A 19,300-nucleotide genomic window follows, 5' to 3' on the forward strand; every position below is an offset into this window, starting at 1 on the left:
TTTGCAAAGGAACAGCTTATCTGTAGCTTTTTGACTGGCAGTTTGAGACAGCAGGAAGAGGCAGAGTTAGGTGACCTTTCAACATGCGGGGTAGATTTTAACTTCAAGAGTAACTTAACACCAGGCTAAACAGCAGTGTCTCCGCTGCACTTGCAACCAGTGCCGGGTCTAACCTGATGTACAAAAGCACCAAAGGTCAATTAGCATATGATCACGGAGCATCAAAACCAAATTCCTGCTGCTAACGGCTACGGGTATTTAACTGAAGAAGAACTGTATAACCTTTATAGCTTTTCCCATTTGACAAACAGTTATAAGTGACATAATTGGTAGGAATCACCCATTTTATTATGATGAGCATCTAAATCTGCACTACATAAAAATTTAAAAGGTCTAAGTGCCTGATCCAACAAGCCAAGACAATTTGGTGAGAAGGTGAGAAGTCAAATAACTGGAGATCAGAAAAAATAAGATTAACAGCTACTGATCAGTTGCTCTTTAAGAATGTGGTTACACTGTGCAGATGTCACTTACACATGGCTGAGGGCCTACCACAATGTGTGACCACCTCCAGATGTGGCCTGGTCAATTTGATAGCAATCCCTTTGCTTAATTCTTGATATGCTTGAAAAGCATGATGATGTACGGATATACAGTGGCAAGAAAAAGTAAGTGAACTCTTTGGAATTAACTGTTTTTTTGCAATAATTGGTCATAAAAAAGGGATCTGATCTTCATCTTAAACACAATTACAGACAAACACAATGTGCTTAAGCTTAAAAGACTACGAACAATTACAATTTTTTTTTTGTCTTTATTAACCACACCTATTAACCAATTTAATGCTGGTGCAAAAGTAAGCAAACCCTTGGAAAGTAAGCAAACCCTTGGAATCAATAACTGATCAAATCTCCTTTGGCAGCAATAACCTCAAACAAGCATTACAGATCAGACCTGCATAAAGTTCAGGAGGAATTTTGGACCTTTCTTCTTACAGAACTGCTTCAGCACAGATATATTTGTAGGGTGTCGAATTACCATTCTGTATTTTGGGTCATTTTCCTCTACTATACTTCCCCATTGTGAGGATGTTTTCATGGTGGTATGCAGTGCCCCTTTTAAACCATACATAGTGCTGCATGTTCTTCCCAAACAATTTAACTTAGTTTCATCAGTGCACAAAACATTTTCCCAGTAGTGTTGTGGTGTCAAACTGCTTTTTGGAAAACTTCACGTGACCAGTAATGTTTATGGTTTCCTGCCATGGACACCATGCTTCATGTAACCATGCAGGATGATTTGCGTATAGCAGACTCATGAACAGAGATGTTAACCAGGTCCAATGATTCCTTTAAGAGTTCAGCTTTTACTCTAGGGTTTGTTTTTACCTCAATGAGTCTTCCACATTGTGCTTTTGGAGTTATCTTAGCTTGGTGCTCACTACGAGAGTAGCCACAGTAGTAGATTGCTTCCATTTATAGACAGTTTGTCTAACTGTGGACTGATGAATATCTGGGATTACTTTGTTACCCTTTCCAGTTTTTTGCAAATCACTAGTTCTTGATCATAAATATTCAGAGGTCTCTTTTTGCAAAGCATGGTTGACATCAGCAGATGCTTCTTGAGAATTGCAAACTGAAAATATTTGCGTGTTTTTATAAGTCAAAGTAGCTCTAAGCCACACCTCCTATCTGGTGTCATTAACTGGACTCTAGGTTTGCTAACTCCTTACTCCATTTAGCTTATGTTGATGTCATTAGCTTTGGGGTTCACATACTTTTTCTATTTTTTCAAATCAGTCTGTGTTTGTTCATAATTGTAACTTAGATGATCTGAACATATTTAAAGACGGATTTATACATAACTGCAGGTAATTCCAAAGGGTTCAGTTACTTTTTCTTGCCACTGTACTAGTTATTACACTGATTTATTATTAGGATCACTCTGTTGATTAGATTCGGCTCTCTCTCATTTGTACAGGCATAAGAAAACATCTATACACAGTGCATGCCAAAATGGGAATTTGACATTAAATTCGATAATAATCAATGTTTTGATAAGTATCACACTGAATTTCCGGAAAGAATATTATTTGCCTATAGAGTATCCCATGTTTTAAGTACCAAAACTGTAATGCTTCACGTATATTGTAGGGAAAATGTATATCACCGCTAACAAAAGCAGCCAGTGAGCAGTTATCCATAAGTGTGAGAGATCAGCGATCTGTATAGGTAAGGGAAAATGATAAAATATCTCTCATTCAAAGTTCATAAGCACAAGTTATCCATATGTTTGTATTACTTTATGGATAGTTGTTAGCTAGCTTAACTGTTATTATTGTAAGTAAACTGCTAAAGTGCAGAAGTTATTCTTCTGGTGTTTTTTTCAGTTACCAAACAGCTTCAGGTGCATTACCACCTTGAGTACACTAGAGTAGAGTTGACCCTGATTTGCATGTAGCCTGGAAAACCAAGACTGATTATAATCAGATTGGCGATCTGGCCAAGAGACCTGTGCCTTAGTAACACAAAGGTGTTTAAAATAGCATCTGGATTTGATCTGGATAAGAGACACTTGAAATGACAAGTGTAAATGGGGTCTTTGTCAGATATGATTACAAATGTAAAGTGGTCAAAATAATCTCATTGTGTAAAAAGTCCAGAAATTAAAAGGCTTAGTTTTGATTTATTATATAATTTTGTCATTTACTTAATTTTGGTTTGTGTGCACTAGCTATGAGTTAGGAGCTCATCTCTAAAGGCCTTGCTGTGCTTCAAATGAAGTCAGATTGTCTAACAGGCAAGATTGGTCCTACTACCAAGCAGGATCACAACAGCCCTGCTGTGAGGCAGCAGTGGCGAAGCACTTTTTCATGGCCTGGGGCGGCACAGCACAATTTCAGCAAGCTAAGCCATGCCCATGGTCATGATGACGAGGACTGAAACAGCCAATGAAAGGTGTCAGTTATCACTGCTCATACTGATCCCCACTTACATACAGGCCTAACAATTACAACTGCAAAACAAGATTTTGCACTGAGGTGCACAGTTCATCTAAGTGGTGAATTTAAATAAATCTTAGAATAAACAGAGTAATATTGTTGGCAAGATTTTTTTTTAAATCCATCAACTAGACTGCATCTGAAAGAAAACAAAACACTACCATGTACCCTTGGAGTGTAAGTTTAGCTTACACCATGTTCTGCTACATGGGCTATCCACGGCCCTCAAACAGACCAGTGGATCAGTGGGTCTCCTATCATTAGCTGGGTTGATTCACTGTAATCCTACAGTACTTTTCCATGGCTCCTATCAATACGTACAAATTATTACAGTATACTTAATTAATACTTAAGTATCATAAGTTTACTTATACGTAAACCTATATACTAGTTATTTGAAATTGCAACAATTAGCTATAATACAGTACAACAGGGAAAAAGATACAATGGAGAGCATAATTAAAGAAGATAGGAGAATGGTACGCTCTGGCTAACTCCCATTTTATCTGACAGACCTGCCAGAAAAAGTCTACTTCAAAATCAAGCACTTATTTTCAATCATTCTGTGCAATAAAGCCACCTGGCTTTCCAAAGGCTCCCCCATTTTTTTCATTTTGGTGTACAGCAAAAGAAATATTGGACATTTTCAAGTCTTCATCAAAAGTAGAAGCTTATGAGCCCATTTCAAATGTACACTTATGTGTACTTGCCATTTTCTTTTTTAAATACAAAAGGTTCCATCAATAATAGAAATTGTTTTTTTATTTAACAATATTAAAAAAATTTACAAAATGGAGCGCTATTCGGAGGAAAGTACGTGTATTTGGTCATTAGCTCTTGTGCAGTATTTTCTTGGCATAAAAGTCCCTACAGGTTTCACAGCAGCGCTGGTACCACCTCATGTCCTGACAGAGGTTCTTCTCTCGGATCACACGACAGTACACCGTCCACTGGTCCCCCATGCATTTGTAAGTCAGAGCAGCTGCGGGGGGGGGGAGAGAGGCAGCAAGTCAATATTCACAGGTGCTATGTGCTGCATCATAAGTTGAACAAGTCATCCGATGCTAAACAACAAAATACCTTGTTTTGTAATTGTCTTCCAAAGCAACCAGTACTAGTGATTTCCACTGTGTTAAAAAGTGAGAAACACGCCATCTGTCCCCAATGACACCATCTACACCTTATAAAGCTCTAACCATGCTTATTGATTGTTTGTTTTAGCCAATATTCCATCTTTTATCTGTAGCTTTGCACTATCCACACACCCACTATCCTGGGTTTGTTTGTGTTTAGCATTATTATTCCATTATTGTATAGTATAATGTTGCTGTTAGTTGAGTCTTCCGTAATTAAGTTAACCATTTGGTTTTTTAAAAATTTCTTTAAATTAATTTATATCATGGTGGCATTCTGATCACGCTTCCCCAACAGGTGGGTTCCAGGCCAGTAGGAAGTAGGAAGTAGAGAGGAAAATGTCAACCAGAAATAAGAGGCTTAAGGAACTGAGTGCCTACTTGAAGAGGTTCAAGATATCTTTGACCAGCAGAGTGCAGCAGGTGGTCAACCCCAGGAACACTGAAGTATTGCTCAACTGTCCAGCCTTCTGCGATGCCAGGATGGAGCAGGAATGTAGGCAGCAGGAGGAAAGGAGGAAGTGAGTCCAACGTCTATTTGCCCAGCTCCAGTCGGAGGTGCAGCAGAACTAACAGATTCTCAGCAGCTGTTGGAAGGTGCAGCAGCCATCCCGGCACCCTCGACAGAGCCTACAACAGAGCCACCTGACATCCCAACTATTCAAGGTGCCTTGGCTGAAAAAGCCCCAATATGCAGCCATACAATGAGTGTGAGGACAACAGACACTGTTTAATTCCCTTAAATATAATTGACCATGCCTGTCAGTGGCCTTAAGATGAGCAGACTCTTCAGTTGAGCAGACAATTTAAGGTTATTCACTGGACTTGAACTGCTTCAATGCGAACTTTACAATGTCTGGGAAAGAGTCTGGTCAATATGAACTGTATGAATATATGCCTGACACACAAGAAGAAATTGTCAGATGTGATGGATTCAGTTGACACTAATGTTACCCCATCGACTGGTAGCAAAGCATTGAGCACCCCAAACAGAACTATGGGCGACTGATGAATGGTAACTGGGGCAGAACAGAGATGCTACAATGAATGGTTTATTGTAGAGCATATACTGCATGGCTGCGGGAGCTGCAAGATGGGAGAAACCAGGATGAACTTTCATGTCTCACACGCTAACCCAACTTGTCACCACACCTGAAGCCAGGGGTGTTGGAGACTTTCTTCACGTTGGACAAAATTAGCTGAAAGTATAACACGGGATCCAAAGAGTGAAGGTGAAAACTCATGTTGTCCAGACATTTCCGCAGCCGGGAACAGAGCACTTTATTTTATAACGCTAATTTTGTACAAGTTGAAAAGGCAAAGAAAAAAAAAGTGATTGTTTAATAGTTTTTCTCTAACTGTTTTGTGTATACTGTGTATAACAAGAGCTCTATGGCACAGACACATAAGCTAAATCAGGTTTTGGATATAGAGATAATACTTGTTAGCACAATACCTTCATTCTTGTTTTGTTCTTTTCATGGAATTTGCTGACATTAAGAAAAACAGAGATAATCACTGGTCTTATCCTTTAAATATGCAAAGTTACTTTAAAGTGTATTCAGCATCATCTATAGCACCACAGACAGCTGATGTTAAGAGGCTCTTAATGACATGGGTGGGAACTCACTCTTAAGTACTGCTTTGGGAAATGTGTAAATATTTAAGTCTGTTTGTAGAAGCACTTGATGAAAATGCTATTAGCTACCAAGAATGATTTTTGTCAGGAAAGGGGGCTCAGAGCAGTCTGCAACCTTGTGGGGATGCCCAGCTGTTGATGAGGAAGAGCTTATGGAAGCAGTACTTTCCCTCTTAAACTGAGGCTGCAGTGTTTACAGATCTAAGTTATCTCACAGCAGATCAGTGCCAGGAGCTGCTAGCCCACATGTTTGAAAAGCTCTTAACCCAAAGCCAGGATGTCCACACCTCATTAAACAAAAGATTTGCCTGCTTTCACAAGCACAGCAGCTCATCAGGGACACCACCTGCCGATTCCCAGACAGACTTGTTCCTAAACTAAAGCAAGAGGTAGAGGAGATACTGACTACAGGAATCATCAAGCTTTCTCACAGTGCACGCTGTAGCAGGTAGTGCTGGTTCCAAAGAAGGATGACTCTAAAATGAGATTCTGTGTCAAGTTTTCAAAGTTGAACGCTGTATCTGCTGTTGATGACCTGATTGAGTGCTTGAGAAATGCCAACTTCCTGTTGATCCTGGACCTCTGCAAAGGGTACTGGCAAGTGCACAAGAACCCTTAACAGAATCTTAACAAGATTCCGTGTTCCAAGGGGCCTGTTCAGATTCTGGATGATGCCCTTTGGTTTGCACAGACCACCAGTAACCTTCCAGAGGGTAATGGATGAAGTTTAGAGAGGAAGAGAAGGCTATGCAGCAGCCTACACTGATGGTATTGATATTTTCAGCTGGATCTGGGAGAAGCATGTGCAACATTTGTCTCATGTTTTTTGACACATCCAGAGTGCTGGTCTGGATATCAATTTAAAACCTCATGAGAGTTGTAGCTGTTAATTGTTATGAAAATAATCATTTCTTATCTTGATTAATATGACAAGCTGTTCATTATTTCACTGTCTTTCTGATCAGAGGTCAGTTACGATCTGTACTCTTGCCATTAAGTAAGCCATCTTTAAACTTGAGCTGCGACGAGTGTCTTACCTAGCCTGGGGGAGGTGATGGTGTTCACATTGATTTTCTCGTTGCAAGCACCATGGTGACAGGGTCGGTAAGTCGGGGGTCTCAGTGTCACTAGGCAGTCGTTACCATGACGACCAGTCACTTTGTGCATACACTGGACCACTCGGGACTGCAGGCCTTTCCCACAGGATGACGAACACTGAAACAGCAGATGAAATAATGAAAGGTGTAAAATCTAAAAGTTGGGGGTTGTAGTCATCACAGGTGGTTTTCGTTTCAAATTTGTGTGTATTTGCAAGTCCTCCTAAAACCACAAATGATCATTTTTAAATTCGTTATTGTATGACTTAAACAAGTGAGATACACCAGGTCACCAGTCTATCACAGGGCTGAAACACACACAGTACAAAGAGAACCATTCACGCTCACACTCACACCTACTGGGCAATTTAGAGTCACCAATTAACCTAAACTGGTAACCACAGGTAAAACATGCAAACTGCATACAGAAAAGTCTCAGCCGGCCAGAAGGTTCAAACAGAGAACTTTCTTGCTGTGAGTCCACAGTACAAACCACTTCACCACTGTGCCACCCGAAGACATATTTTAGACAAATTATTATCATTGTTATTATTTTTACAACTTTTCTAAACCTTCAGACCTATGTAGGAGGTTTTTGCATTTGGCCAGATAAGGCGTCAGGCAATTAATAAGTTTATCTGTGCCACTGTTGGGGAATGGGAAAGTGGAATTAAAAGAAAGAGCATCTGAGCCCCTTTCCTCATACACTGGCAACATATGAGAGTAACTACAGTATATTACATAACTAAAGTTGTTAAAAATTTTGTTTGTGAAAATGAAGCGGTGGGAAACAAAGATCTATACTGATATGCAAACATGGCAGCCAACTTATTCTAATGAAAGCACATATAAAAAAGTTCAAATCACATCCAAACCTTGTGTCTTATCGTGAAATTAGAATTTCTGTGGCCACTAAATGTGAATTGCCAAACAGCCATAACCTGGAATTCTTACTGCTGATGAAATATAATAGAAATGGAGCTGAGGACTGCTTCTGATAAAGATGGAGATGGCACCACATTAGGATTCTGTCTGTACCCTTTGCAGTGGTTTATGTCAATCCATAGTGGGTTGGACCCAGGATAAAACTGGAGCATAAAACTGTTTCTTTAAACATTTTTATCTGGTGCAAGGAGTGGCTAGTAATCCTAAAAAAGAAAACAGCTGTGTGCCTTGTGCTCTGTCTGTGTGGTTTTCACCTGATTTCTTCTGAGAGCAAGAAGAGACGTAGTGCTGTATCATTACTGCACCTTGATACTACATACTGTGCATACATCATTAAAATGCATTTCATGAGTTGATCTATGAACTTTTGTATGTAGCTGTTAGGAATGTCTGCCGATACCGAATCTAATCTAAACACATATTTACTTAAATGTTCAGCTTGTGTGTGCGTGTGTGTAGAAAGCGCAGTATGTGTAGAAAAGAGAGGTGTATGAATATAGGTGTGAATGGGTGAATTTGGAAGTAGTGTAAAGTGCTTTGAGTGCTCGATAAGACTAGAAAAGCAGTCTAGCTACCATTTATCATACACACCTTCACAATTAATAAACTACATTCATTTCCAACATATTGAGACCCCATCTCCGACTGGTATTAACCTGCAATTTGAATATATCTGTATGTATTATTTGGATGAGGAAAAACGCAATTTAATACAGGTGTAAATGCACTGCAATCATAATGGTTTTGGTCGGCTAGACCACATCTGGAGGTTGTCCAGTATTATAAAAAGATCTAAATCATGTATAAATGTGATGCATGGCCACATTCTGAAGAAAAAAAAAAATCCACCCAACATCTTGAAAAGTCACCTTCAGCATCTTCGCCTCTTCCTTGTGATTGGCTTGAGCGAATCCCAGCTGGGTGAGAGGTGGGGTATAGCCTGGACAGGTTGTCAGTCTATCACAGGGCCGACATATATAGACAAACTACCAGCTCACATTCACACTTACGGGCAATTTAGAGTCGCCAGTTAACCTAACCTGTATATCTTTTGACTGTGGAAGGAAGCCGGAGTACGTGGCGGAAACCCTTGCAGGAAAGAGGAGAACATGCATATTTCACACAGAAAGGCCCCAGCCAGCCAGCAGGTTCAAACCCAGAACCATTTTGCTGTTAAGTGACAGTGCTAACCACTGTACCACCAGGCTGCCCCTTTTTTTAAATAATATGAATTATAATATATATCATTATATTCGTAATTGGTGGCCAAATTATTCTAGATGTGGCCTAATAACTGCATCGAAACTGTCATAATGTAAATGCAATTTTCAGTTGCAACCAATTTTGCCAGTTTAGTGACTAGCACACACACGTACTCAGGGTAATTAGAATTTGCAAATTCAATGGCATTTCTTCTATATATGGAGCTTCAGCATGGTATACATTTTAACAGCCATAGTCTGACTCACTTGTAATTTTGCACAGTTAAAGAATTCAAATGTCTTGGCCACCATCAGCCAGGAAGATTTAATGAAATTGTTTGTATTAGCTAACTGATGCAGTTGAATCACCATAAATCATAATCCAAGTGTTCCAGCCCTACATGACAGTATTGTGTAGTGACACTGCTATAGCTACTTCACTGTCTGTTAGTCAGACATGTCATTAAAAGTTACTTATATTTTCAGGTGAGTTTAGCTGTTTCCCCACAGACACAAAGAAGTGATAATGAGAACAAGTAGAACCACAGCAGTCTGGAGGACAGTGGAAGACCGAAGGTCAAATAACTGTTCCTGAAATTAATTATCACGTTTGAATCTACTGATTGACTGGAAAATGTGCCTGCGTGTTTAATATTATAAATCAACTCATTCAACACATCTTATAGCATTGCATCTCCTCACTGCTGTCAAAGTACCCTTGAGCAAGGCACTCAATTAGCTCCAATGATGCCTTGTTTTCAGGGGGCTCTTTCAAGGCTGTTCAGGGGAGGTCATGTTTCCCTGCTTGCCTGAGGAATTGTTACATTTCATCACTACAGAGGGATTCTGTGAGTAAAGAGCAAGAACATCTGGACCAGTCATCAGAAGGGTTTCAGTTTATGAAGCTTTTTGGCCACTGAAACGGATACCAAGAAAAAAATTCTTGAACCAGAAAATGCACTCAGTAGAGCGAATACCTCCGCCAAGGCCAGTGTCAAACAACATACACCAGATTTCAGAGGAAAAAATTCAAATCCATAGTAAATGATCCAGATCTGTCCCAAAATTTAACGGGTTCTTCACTGGCTCAGGCCCCTTCCCTCCACCAAGTTCAGTGCAAATCAGTTCATTACCTTTTGCATAATTGTGCTGACAAACAAACCAACAAACAAACAGACACAGGTGATTATATGACCTTCTTGGCGGAGGAAATTAGCAGAATAAATTAGTGAGTCACATAGATTTTCATCTCAGTGGAACAGGACTCTCAACCAGTTACAGTCTTGGGGTATTTAGATAACCAAAGACACTGCAACACATAGTTCAATGTTTGAATCTAATACTGTAGGTGTGAAGACTAAAGTTTGAACAAGATTGTATCCTAACACAGTAACATAAATTGGAGGAAAGAAAATCTAATTTCTCTCCAACATGAGAAGACATGGGAGTCATTGGCAGGTGTCAGCAGCCAGTCCAGATGCTGACTGGTTGTTATGTTGCAGCAGCTTAATTGACTGACTGAGAAACATCAACTCAAATACATAAATTATTAAAAGATAACTCAGAAGATCAGACATGGTAGAAAACAAACCTCCAGCTCCGCTTATTTGGAAGAAAAAATAGGACAAACAGTAAAATTATTGCTCAAACTGTCTGTTGTAAACATTCGTCATAGTTCAAAAGCCCACTTCCTGCTTCAACTTCTACCAACTGTACTTTCTGTAGTTGTGTGCACACAGTTTTCCTGTCTGATCATCGTGTGTTAGTGTAGTTCTTGAGCTGTTGGACTCTTTTCAGTGATGTAACTGTACTGTTAGATTTCAGCATATTGTCAGATTGGATGACTGTTACATGGTTACAACCTCATCATGCTGTAACTGATAGGAACGATATCCAAAAGTGGAAACTTGTGTTATATGAAGATTATATCCTGCTTAAATGTTGCAACAAATTAAGAAAGGTTGTGACGTTTTGGTTTTCCTTTTTAATCTTGAGTGAATGCTGAGTAAGTTTCTAAGAATGAATAAATGAACGAGTGTTCATGGAAATGATGATTAATCCTAGCCTTATCCATCTTTGTCTGATCCATACTGTATATAAACCATGGGGTTTGAAGATGGTTGTACCTTGGACCAGTCTCCAGTCTTCCATTCATAACATCTGGAGTGGTCTTCACAGGGCTCCTCTTGAGTAGGCTGGGACAGAGGATCACATAGACCCTGAGGGTTTGTACACGATACCGTCCGTCTGCGAACACCTTGACCACAGTCTGATGAACACTGGAAGAAGTAATGGAAACGTAAGAATAGATAGAGTGGCAGAGTGGAAAACAGAACAGTGTAAATGAATGAGGGTTAAATTAGTTATTTTAAAGAATTTTTTTTAACTAACCTTTTTTTTTTCAAAAACATACAAAAGAGCCGCACCTTGGCACTGGTTAACATATTTTTACAATTACTTTTACTAGTTTTGACTTATTGCGATAATCACGGGAAGTGTTGTTTCCACTGAAACAACTCAACGCCCATATTTTCAGTCTTTGGAGAGTAGCTTAGTGTAGGGCATTCCATACTGCTTTGTCACTTGAAGGAACTGAGAGGAATAAACAACACTTGCTGTGTTCATTACAGCAAAAGAATATGTCACCTAAAAGAATTGCAAGAAGATTACAGGAAAATGACACTGCATATACAAAAAGGAACATTTTTTTTAGGCTCTTCTGAATACCAAAGTACCAAATTTGGTCAACATTGAATAAAATTTAAAGAAGTGTGGATAATTCCCAAATGCTGGTCAGCGAGGACAGGTGAAAATCTCGTATCTCGAAAACTAAAACGTGCAAGCTTGTTGTTACCTCGATAACCATAAACATAAAGGACCATGAACTATTTCCCGAGTCAAACACTTCATTCCCAAAAACATCATAATTTAAGAAACTCTTGGAAATGATTGTACATTCACAAGTACTTCCTACCCACTCATAGAGGCCTAAAAGGGTTTTCTGAGTTGCATTTTATGGTCTACACTGTTATGCACTTTGATAAGTGTCGTTTGATGTAAAATGAGTGTGAAAAGTCGATATCCATAAATCTGTGTCATTGATCTAATCCCACTGGAAAATATGTTAAAACATTTTAAATACATTTTTAATGGCGTGCGCGAGCACTTACTCTTCAGTTTTGCCTTGAGAAATGTGTCCAGGAATTTAAGAGCATTCTTACACCCTTAGGAAACACTCATCCCTTCCTAGATCAATCATTACTGGGAAACAAGGACAAGAACCAATAATGGTTTTCACATTTCATCAACACAGTGTGTATAACGTACCTTGGACCACTCTGAAGCCTCCCACACAGTGAGGCAGAGACGGCCCTCACAGCCCTGCAGAACAGGAGGTTTTCCTCCTTGGCAGTACAGGTCCCTGGTGTGGATGAGTGAGCCATTCTGTAGGTGGTAAACACAAACCACCTCCCTCTGCTGAAGACCTTTACCACATGTGACAGAGCAGGATCCCCACTCACCTGTCACCCACCTATGAAGAACACTAAGTGTTAATAGACAGTTTACAATGTACAGTCCATTTGCTTTCTTTCTGAGTGGGGAGATGATTGAGTCTTAGATTACGTCTACACTGTGGAATCTAATTTTTAAACCACTTTGCATCCACACAGTGTTTACAGGTGATTTTCATAAAAAAAATCCTGTCCGCAATGAAACATCTGAAAAACATCAAAACAGCTAAATCTCTTCTCCTTTATCTTATTTTCAGTTGGCAAAGAAAAAACTGCATTACAGCCAACATCTGGTAAGGACTGAGATAGACAGCCCAGCTGGCCAAATCATTATTTTATGGTCACAGTGTCTTCTGACAACATCACCATAAATACAGTTGAATGACAACAGGTATATGGTCGGCTTTAACACCATTTAAAATGATGATCACAAAGAGATGACAATTGTGTCTTGTTAACAATGTTGCCACACAACTAAATGTGTCTGGGCTGCTACAGACACAGCTGGTTACTCTGCTGAGTGTCAGCCTGTTAAACCTCTGTTCAGTCCCCTCCTGCTCTGTGTGTATTACAGCCAAATCCATGATATAGCTGTTCTCATTTACATATTTTCCTTTTTTCTGTTGTCAGACAGTGTCAGACAGTATCAGACAAGTGTGAAATGGTTGAATCACAACTCATAAATATGAGCTGGTAACCAGCAGTCCTTTCAAAGCTGCTGCGCTGCAGTGCTGATAAAATCATTGTTTTATAATTGTGGGTCTATGTCTTCTTAACTTTAGTGCCACACAGGCCTGACCCTTACTGGGCTGTTTACATCACTGTTTTGTAAAAGCTGTTTTCCCCTTACACACTAAAACACCAAGCAGCTGTTAAGATTCATACACTCAAGAAACTGCTTTAGAGAAGCTCCATTTTTGGGTAAGAAAAATGCTGGACTGAGGGCTGAAATGGACAGAAAAGAAGCGTTTAGAAATTTCAGTGGGTTAGTGTGGACGTACTCTTAACATAACTTTTACGGAGCACATTTTAAAATGAAGTAACAAAGTACAGTGATGATGGTTTATGTATTTGACCCTTTAAAAGTGAAACTAACTTGCACAACGGATGCATTAAAAATCACGCAATTTATACTGAAAATAACTAACTAAATATATCTTTATAAAAATGAAATAAAAAAACGTATCCGACAAGAAGCAACTGAAGGGAAGCTAAAAGGTAATCGACAGAAGTGAAATCACTGACAATGCATGACCTGACATTTGACAGTGTTTACTGAGCTTTTTCAATGTGTGCCCGGATTGTAGCCTAGATGTGTTCACTGATACTTGTGATCCAGATATAATTGAACATGGTTAAATACTGAGTTATTGTGTATTAATCTTAGTTTTACAGAATATTCCTAATGAAATTATTTCAATTGCAGTATACATCTTGAGACTGCCTAACGTGAGTCTACAAGTGACCAGCAGCCACGAAAACTACTGAGTATGTTTCGGTTTGTGAATGTGTGCACGAGCGCATGCCTCACCGGTACTGGCAGGGGTGAGAGTTGCAGAGTCGTACTTGGGGCTGTGGTCGGTTCTCAAGGTGACAGTAGCTATCGTTGACCACCTCCATGGTTTTATTGGCTATCCTCATACAGGAAACCACTGTCCTCCGCTCACCTGCACGTACACAAACACACGCAAAAATAAGTCAGCTCCACCTGTTCTGAGAGGTTCTGGATCAAGTTAATTTGTTTTTATTGTTCGTCTCTGAATTAGGCTGAGGTTCTGATATAGTTCATTGAAGGGTTAGACTTGCTGACAGTGGGATATGTAGGCATTTAAAGCGTGTGTGTGTGTGTGTGTGTGTGTGTGTGTGTGTGTGTGTGTGATGGAGCTCTGAGCACACACTTCTGGGATTGGTAGTGTTCTGAAAACCAAGGCTTGGTTAGAATTATCTCAGTAAGGTTGTTTTGTGACCATGAAAAAAAAACTGTTGAGATACAATTTACATCCCTGCTTATAAAATCTAAAAAGATGCTCCACCCAAAAATTTCTCCTTTTAGAGCTGCTTACAACAACATTACTATATTATATACTACTACATATTTTGCAAAAATGATCCAGATGTAGAAGTAATCCATTTTCTACTAGACATAGACATAATAGACATAATGGCTCATTGAAAATCTACCTTTTATACAAAACTGTAGTTAATGGTTAGTGGTTCCAAAAGCAGAAAGGTGAAACATGACTTTGTATAAGATTATTTGCCAATTAGCTTAATACATTTTAATAGTGGATTAAAATCGAATTGTTTAAAAGTTTTTATTAGCTGATTTCATGTTAAACTGGGTTCATAACGACTAAGCACAGGGATAGTAATGTATGGATCTACCTAACACTGATTCACTATGCAAAAAAAAAAAATATCTATATATATATATATAAATGGTTGGTGCCTCCTTTCACCTCTACTCCTCTACTGCATTAGCTATCAAGCTATTGCTTTAAGAGACTATTAAAAGGTAAAATGGAATTTACTGTGTTACGTTTGTTTGCTAATGATCTGATCGGTGACACGGTGGGGCAGTGGTTAGCACTGCTGCATTACAGGATGAAGATTTGGCCAGCTAGGGCCTTTTCTGTGTGCAGGCGGGAACAAATTCACCCAGTGCCTGCCACAGTCCAGAAACATGCAGGTCATATTGATATACATACAGGCAACTCTAAATTGCCTGTATGTGTGAATGTGAGAGTGAATGGTGTAAGCCCTTTGATTAACTGGTGATCTATCCAGGGTGTACCCCACCTCTCGCCCAATGTCAGCTGGGATTGCCTCCACCCCCCCATATAAAGGTAATGGATGTATGGTTCAGATGATGTGAGAAAACTTACTAAATGTTAATAAACTTACAAAGTATGTATTAAGTGTGAATTGAAAATTGATTCTTAACGCAATGCCTGGGATTGTTCTATGTTCAGTGGGGCTCAACTTGAGAGAATGTAGGAACCTTTTTTGAGTGTGTTGTTGAGTCCTCTTTCTTTGTAGAGACTGTCCTAACCAGAAAAACTGCTGCATTGGTTGCCCTGTTAAGTTAGTTGTGTTTTTATAGAATCTGATCAGTTACTTACTTTGATGTGCACCCTGGAAGTCAAATCATACATCGACATGGGATCTCAAGCATATCGATACTGTAAATTCTAATGCACCATTAAAAAGAGATCAGTTGAGCAGTAGTTGTCTTACCCCGAGCTGCTTTGCTAACTACTAATCCACAAGCACCTGTCTTCATAAACTGAAATGTTTTGAGCACTGTATACCAATACTTTAAAGCAGTAAGAGGATAAGAGAGCTGCTCTGGAAATCAGCAAGGGGGTGCCTAAGATCTAGACTTGCCCTGTGCTGTGCTGTGCTGTGCTGTTCTGTGTGTGTGTGTGTGTGTGTGTGTGTGTGTGTGTGTGTGTGTGTGTGTGTGTGTGTGTGTGTGTGTGTGTGTGTGAGAAGGGTGTTGGGTGAAGCTGGCTCAAAAGAGGGAAGCTTGCTCTGTCTAACATGCTGTTGATCACAGGACTGGATTAGCAAATGGGTCTGCATCAGTCTGTCTCTTTGTCCAAACCCCCTGCGATCCTACCCCACTTGACTCCAGACATGTTTGCACAGTTTACCCTTAAATCAGCCTTAATTTCCCAATTTTAATTATTTGTCTTTTTAACTACTAGAAATAATATATATATACTGTGTATATATTAATGTTGTGGCTGAATGGTATATATACAGTTAGGGATAGAAGTATTTGGACATTAACGCAATTTTCGTAATTTTGCCTCTGTACACCACCACAATGGATTTGAAATGAAGCCATCAAGATGTGGTTGAAGTTTTGACTTTCAGCGTTAATTCAAAGGGTTTAACAAAAATATTGCATTAACTGCTTAGGAATAACAGACATTTTTTACATAGTCTCTCATTTTCACAGGTTCAACAGTATTTGGAATATTGACTTACGAGATCAGTTTCATGACCAGGTGTGGCTTGTTCCCTCATTATTTCATGACAAATTGAGCAGACAAAAGTCTGGAGTTGATTCAAAGTGTTGAATTTGCATTTGATAGCTGTTCATAGGAACTCTCAATATGTGGTCCAAAGAGGTGTCAATGCAAATGAAGGAGGCCATCGTTAGGGTGAAAATATCAGCTAGACATATAGCAGAAACTTTAGGAGTGACCAAATCAACAATTTCATACATTCTTAAAAAGAAGGAAATGCACTTGCAAGCTCAGTAACACCAAAAGGCCTGGAAGACCACAGAAGACAACTAAAGTGGATGATCACAGAATTCTTTCCTTAGTGAAGAAAAACCCCTTCACAACATCTAGCCAGCTTAAGAACACTCTCAAGGAGGTAGGCGTATCATTGTCAAAGTGTGCAATCAAGAGACGCCTTCGTGAATGTAAATACAGAGGGTTTACCACAAGGTGCAAACCACCGGTAATACTCACGAAAAGAAAGGCCAGATTATACTTTTCCAGAAACCCTCCAAAAAAAGCCTGCTCTGTTCTGGAACAAGATTCTTTGGACAGATGAAACCAAAATTAACTTGTACTATAGTGATGGGAAGAGAGGAGTATGGAGAGGGAAATGAACGGCTCATGATCCAAAGCATACCACATCATCTGTCAAACATGGTGGAGGCAGTGTTATAGCATGGGCATGTATGCCAATGGAACTGGGTCACTGGTTATTATTGATGATGTGACTGCTGACAGAAGTAGCAGGATGAATTCTGAAGTCTATAGGTCTACACTATCTGCTCAGATTCAGCCAAATGCTGCAAAACTGATATGACAGTACTTCACAGCACAGATGGATAATGACCCAAAACATACTGCGAAAGCAACCCAAGAGCTTCTCAAGGCAAAGGAATGGAATTTTCTTCAATGGCTAAGTCAGTCACCTGACGTCAGCCCAACTGAGCATGCTTTTCACTTCCTGAAGACAAAACTGAGGGGAGAAAAAATCCCAAAACAAGCAGGAACTGAATGTGGCTACAGTAAAGGCCTGACAAAGCATCTCAAGGGAGGAAACTCAGCATATGGGGATGTCCATGGGTTCCAGACTTCAAGCAGTCAGTGACTGCAAAGGGTTTTCATCCAAATAATCCTCATATTTATAATTATGTTGGTTTGTCCAAATATTTTTGAGCCTCTGAAAATGGGAGACTACGTATAAAATGGCTGTAAATCCTAAACAGTTAATACAATATTTTTGTTAAGGGACCTAATGTGTGCTAAGAAAACATTTCCCACTTCATTATACCACCAGCAGCAGACTGAGCCATTGACATAGGGCAGGATGGAGCCTTGCATTCATGTGGTTTATGCAAAATTCTGACCCTACCATCTACACATTGATGCAGAAATTGAAATTGTAGAGATCAGATTTTCTAAGCTGATGCTGTTCAGTTTTGGTGAGCCTGTACAGACTGCTGCCCAAGTTCCTTATTTTTAGCGGACAGAGGTGGAACTTGCTATGCTTTTCTGCGAATGGAGCCAGTCTACTTCAAGGTGCATACTGTCACCTTCCTGTCAGCTTGAACCAGTCCAGCCACTTTTGCAACATTTTATGCATCATTCTCGTAGTAACACAGCACAGCTCCATGCAAAGAAAGAAATGACTATATTAGTTATTATGAGAAATTATCTCATGATTTTATCCAGGCGATGAGGTCAGGTGCTTCTGGATCAGTGGTCAGTGAAGCAGCTGGGGCTAAGCCTGACACAGCTCAGCATATCACTTTTTCGTGGTGGATTAGATTTAAGATCCCATGTAGATGTGATTTGAATTCCAGAGCACACATCAGATTAAGTAACTGATCAGGTTCTGTAAACACACAACTGACATAACAGGGAAAGTAATGCTTATATTTAGCGAGAATCTTTGCTTACATGTTGTATTTTGATCTTCATCCTATAATACCAAGAAGCAGACCTAGTAATTATTAGACTCATATCTTATGAGATAACAAACTTTTACTCTTAATTGTTAGATGAGGTAAATATGGTTATCAGCCATCACCATTGGAGAAGACAGAACAATGACACACCTGATTTAATTCACTTTTATTTCCTACATATGTGGCTTTAAAATATCGATGTTGGTGTATAATAAAATAGTAAAAAAATTATTTGGCAAATAATGACTGACTTTCAGGTACTCATCTTAAATTATTGGAATGTACTGTCCGTACCGTTTTAGGCATTAGCACATAAAACACATCTGGTCTTGTTGACTGTTCCCCACCTCCTATAGACACTTTCACTGTTTCAAACAGAAGCATTCACTTTATAAATGGCTGGTAACAGCTGGTAGGAAGTAAACATGGACCCAAAGGCATGCCGGTGTTGTTCTTGTGCTTATCCTACTTCATACTCAGCCCCAAGCATCAGAAAATTTCCAGAGGCTAACAGTGTGTGAGAGGTGGCATAGAGTTCAGACTGAGGAAGACAATATTTGGAATACTGCTTCCTCCTGTATTCTGTGCTGTACAGAAGTAGAAGTTAGAACTGATTCACTTTAATAAGAACAAGGCTTGATTGTTCTTTTAAAGATTGATGATTATGTTTTACATAACTGTTGCCAAGCAAACGTCCCTCTCAGGGATAATAAAGACATCTTATCTCTCAGAACCGTCTCATCATGTTCTGACTTGACAGAACATGATAAGACAAAGTAACATACAGTGTCTAATGGCTCCTGACCCCAACTGATCTTCCTAAGAAA

General features: G+C 39.4%; 1 protein-coding gene across 2 annotated transcripts in view; it reads right to left on the reverse strand.

Annotated features, from left to right (window-relative positions):
* Window positions 1-731: 731 nt before the first annotated feature.
* Window positions 732-19,300, reverse strand: part of adamts17 (ADAM metallopeptidase with thrombospondin type 1 motif, 17) — a 171,993-nt gene continuing 153,424 nt past the window's right edge. For both annotated transcript variants that reach the window (XM_040124678.1, XM_040124670.1), the window contains 5 exons: window positions 14,061-14,196; window positions 12,345-12,549; window positions 11,144-11,296; window positions 6,811-6,988; window positions 732-3,983 (listed from right to left, as the gene is read on the reverse strand). In XM_040124678.1, the coding sequence (XP_039980612.1) occupies window positions 3,832-3,983; window positions 6,811-6,988; window positions 11,144-11,296; window positions 12,345-12,549; window positions 14,061-14,196 (824 nt within the window). In that variant the 3' untranslated portion in view covers window positions 732-3,831. The remainder of the gene's footprint in view (window positions 3,984-6,810; window positions 6,989-11,143; window positions 11,297-12,344; window positions 12,550-14,060; window positions 14,197-19,300) is intronic.

This window comes from Xiphias gladius, chromosome 1, assembly GCF_016859285.1.
Source record: "Xiphias gladius isolate SHS-SW01 ecotype Sanya breed wild chromosome 1, ASM1685928v1, whole genome shotgun sequence".
Lineage (NCBI taxonomy): Eukaryota > Metazoa > Chordata > Actinopteri > Istiophoriformes > Xiphiidae > Xiphias > Xiphias gladius.